At 41.5% G+C, this 4792-nt stretch overlaps 1 protein-coding gene across 4 annotated transcripts; it reads right to left on the bottom strand.

Moving 5' to 3' along the window:
- Positions 1-196: 196 nt before the first annotated feature.
- zdhhc4 (zinc finger DHHC-type palmitoyltransferase 4) lies at positions 197-3954 on the bottom strand. Of its 4 annotated transcripts, none has more exons than XM_044103106.1 (7): positions 3843-3954; positions 3361-3490; positions 3204-3277; positions 2104-2282; positions 1840-1965; positions 840-1084; positions 197-762 (listed from the first exon to the last, which is right to left on the bottom strand). In XM_044103106.1, the coding sequence occupies exons 2-7, from the start codon at positions 3481-3483 to the stop codon at positions 463-465; spliced, it is 1047 nt and encodes a 348-aa protein (XP_043959041.1). In that variant the 5' UTR covers positions 3484-3490; positions 3843-3954; the 3' UTR covers positions 197-462. The 4 variants fall into 4 exon arrangements, with proteins under 4 accessions (XP_043959041.1, XP_043959042.1, XP_043959043.1 ...); XM_044103107.1 differs by having other exon boundaries at positions 3767-3943; XM_044103108.1 differs by having other exon boundaries at positions 3361-3572; positions 3767-3943.
- Positions 3955-4792: the final 838 nt, after the last annotated feature.

A 4792-nucleotide genomic window follows, 5' to 3' on the forward strand; every position in this document is an offset into this window, starting at 1 on the left:
TTTAATTTACATAAAAAGCTTAACTTTGAACATATTGCCCACCGAATCTTTTCATTTTTGACTGAAAAACATTTTTTTCCTCATTTCATTGATGTGTTACATGTTCGATGCATGTTAGTGTATTTAAAGACTTTACTTTGAATTTAAAAACTACACATATAAAAAAATGTGCAATCATCAGAAATCTCAAAGCCCCTTTAGGGGTTGCGACCCCCATGTTGAAGACCTCTTTATTTGGCAACTAGAAAATGACCCTATAAAAATAAACAGAACTGAATTAAGTCAGACCCATAAAGGCAACTTCCTGTGTCTAAAGTTTGTTTTGGTTCCTGCCGGGTCATTATGACGCCCAGGAGGGTGAAGCTGCGTTTACAGCGCCGGTCCGTCCTGGCTCCACTGGCTGACAGCTTGTCGGCGTACATCTTCCGGGTCTTGGTGCTGTTGTTGGTGACGAAGAAGACCTCAGTTGCCTTTCTTCTGGCCGGCGTTCGGAGGGAAGAAGATCTCCCGCAGGTTTCCCAGCAGCCCCCGGCTGTAGCAGTACCGCTCTGAGCGGTCGGGGGCGGAGCCACAGAGGCCGTCTGCCTGCGGCGCCGGGCGGCAGCGGCGACACGCCAAGCCTCGGCTTTTGAACCATTCGTTGGACGTCTGGTTGACCAGAGCCAGGAAACAGTGGAACATCGTGTAACCGGCGAGGAGGAAGAAGACGAAGACCACAAAGCCCAGCATGAAGACGATCCGTGGAAACGTCAGGAACAGATGCTGGAGGAACATGGAGACGGGTCATGGTCTTTGGCTCCATGAACCCAGTTTGGTTCTGATGCGGAGGATGTTGGTACCTGAACGATGAACAGCGGCCCGGCCGGCTGCTGCTGGCCGCGCTCGTCGACGTAGCTGGCTCTGAGCAGCCCTGAACGCAGCACGGCGTGGAGCAACATGTCCGCCGTCAGCAGGCCGATGGCCAGCGCCATGCCGCACACGCTCAGTAGGTACAGCAGGAAGTAGCGCGTGTTCCTGGCGCCCACGCAGTTGTTGACCCAGACGCAGTGGTGGTCGAAGCGATGTACGCACCTGTTGCAGACTCCTGAGGTTCAGAGGGGAACAGCTGCAGTCAAACGTCTCACAGGAGCAGGTTCCTGCTAACAGCATGCATGACCTTTGACCTTTAGCACATTCTGACCCCTGGCAGCTGCAAACATCAATGTGTTTCATCAACCAAAACAAAATAGGTCAACTCTCGACATAAGAAACTGATACAAAGTTTTAAATCATTTTTACAAATCTTAAAGGTGTGGCATGCATTTGTACTCAGCTCCCTTTAATCAGAATAAAATCCAGTTCAGCAAATCGACTCAAGAAGCTCCCTATTCAGAGTCTGGCTAACGGCAACCAGCCCACCATCCCTAAGATGAAACCTGGTGATGGCAGCATCATGCTGTGGGAATGCTTGGAATGGAGCTAAATAAAAGGAGAAGCCCAGTTACAGGCTGGAAGAGAACCAGCCTGAACATGCAGACATATTATGGGATGCTTTAAAGATTGCTCATGTTTTAGAATGGCCTAGTCAAAGTCCAGACGTAAATACAATTGAGATCCAGTTGTAGCTAGACCTCCACCCGTTCTGACTGAGCTTGAACTGTTTTACTACGACAAAGAGATAAATGCATGCCACACTTTTCAGATTTTTATTTGGAAAACATTTTTGAAACCATGTTTCTTTTGGTTCACATCATAATTACGAGCTGCTCTGTGCTCATCTGCCGGCGAAAGTCCCAAACAAACACAGAAACGTTTGTGGCTGGAACTTTGCAGAATGTTGTGAGCAGCGTGTGAACTCACTGCAGTGTTTGGAGCGTGCCGGTTTGATAAGTTGACACGTTTCACAGAAAACTCCAGGGTGGAACAGCCGCCTGTCGTACGGATAGATGGGGATCAGGCTGGAGGCCTTCTTCTTTGTGACTGTTCCTGGTGAGACGCAACACGGCACCAAATAATCTAAAGAACTACATTCATGTCACTTTTTCCTACTAATCAAGAAAAATAACCCAACACCGCCTCTGTTCTGGCTTTAGGGTAAAAACTGGGGGGAAAGAAGAAGTGAACCTGGGTCTGTCTTGATGCACAGACAGAAGAAGAAGGTCTTGATGGCCAGCAGGACGTAAGGAACCGACAGGCTGGTCAGGCTGCTGTCCATCTCCCTGCAGAACCCAAACACCTCCAAGCTGAACTCAGCGAACACGGCGCCTTCCAGCAGGATGTGCAGGTAAATGAACAAGCTGCTCCTGCAAAGAAACAGAAGTAACATTTACACACAGGAGGAAATTACAACAGAGTGATGCAGCAAGGCTAAGAAAAATCAACTACAGACGTCAGAATACTATATGAAAAAACCCTATAAAAAATAAACTCATAAACTGAAAGAAAAAAATCAGACAAGAATTAAGTCAAAATGTTACAAGAATTAAGCCGTACAATAAAATATCACAAAAAAGTAAATTATTCAGGAATGAACTCATATTACAAGAATAAATCCAGAATATTATGAAAATAAAGTGTTAATATTACTAGAAGTCTCAAATATCTGAGAAAAAATTCATATGAAAATAAATTTGTAATATTAGAAAAGCTGTAATACAAAAATAATATCTTACAACATAAAGTCGTAACATTATGAGAATAAAGTCTTAATATTAACAGAATAAAGTATAAAGAAGTAATTTTATGATAACTCTTACATAGACAAAAAAATTAAAATGAGGAATGTTGAGCATGTTTATAATCTGATCCTTCATCTTTAACACAACAGCATCCGATTCCTAACAGCAGCAGGAAACAATCATGAAATCAACTGAACCTATTTAGAAGAAAGAAGATCGAACCAGATGAGCTGCTAAATCTTGATAACTTTATTGAAGCTTTTGTCTTATTAAAACAATTTTGTCTTGTAATTTTTCATTTTTTTCCAAGTAATATTGAGCTTTCATTCTTCTAATGACTTTATTCATGGACTTTAAAAAAATTAAATCTGTCAATCTGTCCCTAATAGTCAACTTTTTGTCAACCCCTTAATTGGGGTTTAGGGTTAGGGTTAGGGTTAGTAAAAAAAAAAAAAAAAAAAGCTTCTTAAACTGAAAAGAAAACAGATTTGAAACCGAAAAGTTCCAAACTACGTTTAATAATCGATGTCTTAATTAAAAACAAACCTCTGGTGGAAGAGTCTGTGGAAGATCCAGTGTGAAAACCTCTGCAGCCACTGAGGAGTAAACGGTGCGACTACCTGGAAAGGAAATGCACCTGTATGAACCTCAACAGCGACACTCAGCGGTGGTTTGAAGGAATGACAGAAAAAGAAATACTTACCTTTGTAACATAACTGAGCAGAATGTTAAAGGGGCTGTGCTGCTGGCCGGAGTATTTACAAACTAGGAACATACAGGTTAGCACTGCCGCGACGTAGATCCCAAACAAGGTGAGGAAGTCCATGTTTCACCTGGCAGGGGCGTACAGGTGTGTTAAACCTGTCCTCCCTGCCTCGGGTACGCTTTGTTACTGTTAGCTCGGTCTATTCAGTTCTCATGTAAACAAGTAGAACACAAAAACTACAACATGAAAACTCGGTTCTATGAAAGTCTCAGATAAATAACTACGCTAGCATGCTAACCATAAACACAGCGGCCCCGGCGCTAGCATGCTAACCATAAACACAGCGGCCCCGGCGCTAGCATGCTAACCATAAACACAGCGGCCCCGGCGCTAGCATGCTAACCATAAACACAGCGGCCCACGCCCAAGAGCCAGATGTTGCTCCAGATGTTGCTTCCTCTTGTCCGCTCTTCTCTCACCTCAACATAACTGGCCGGGTTTACCTGCTGACCGCCAGGTTCACCTGTCTCCCACCTTCTGCATCCGTGAATGATGCTACTTCCGTAGCCTCACGCTAATATGATCACGTGGTTCTTGATGAGCTTCGCCGGATCAAAACTGATATAACTCCAGTAAAGGTATCTCTATTTCAATATAGTTTTACTCGATTGGATTAAAGATGTTAAATTCCAGACAGATAAAAAATATTTAGAAATCCTCATATTTTAAAGAGTAAATATAATAATTGAAAAATCAAATAAACATAATACCAATGTTTATTGGCAGAAGAAACACTTTTCCACTAATTATGAGCCTACCTGTAAAACTTACAAGGACGCACGTTTTGCATTGAAAAAGTTGTTTTCATAATAAAAATATAAAATAAAGTAGAAGAAATTACACTGTGTTCTTGGCCCAGTTATTCTTCTCTTCTCTTATTTTATGACCCCCAACCACAATTCAAGAATAAATTAGGACAAAGATACAACTTTTAATCTATTTACAAAAATGTTAGATGCAACACAAAGTGCTAATTTTTTTCCAAGGTTTCCATCTGTTGTCATGGTAACTATGACCACATTTACTCATGTACATATATTAAGAGTTAGACGTTAGTTCATCAAAATCTGCTTTTAACGGCTTTATTAAAACTTGACTGAATACAGGAAGTGTTTTCAAACGAAGGCTGACCCAACAGACAAATTACCTTTAGTTTTCTTTAAGCTAAAATAATAAACAACTGGATGCTTGTCATTTAACAAGGAAAAACGTTTGAATCTACAATCTTGTTCCTACAAAAAGAATCTGATTATTTGTTTAATTAAAATAGTTCATGCTTAATTTATTGTTATGCAGGTAAAAAACATATTTCAACATATTTTAGTTTTTTTTTAAATGATATATTTTGGCCTGTCAGAATGTTTGAGCT

This window comes from Gambusia affinis, linkage group LG20 (assembly GCF_019740435.1).
Source record: "Gambusia affinis linkage group LG20, SWU_Gaff_1.0, whole genome shotgun sequence".
Taxonomy (NCBI): Eukaryota; Metazoa; Chordata; class Actinopteri; order Cyprinodontiformes; family Poeciliidae; genus Gambusia; species Gambusia affinis.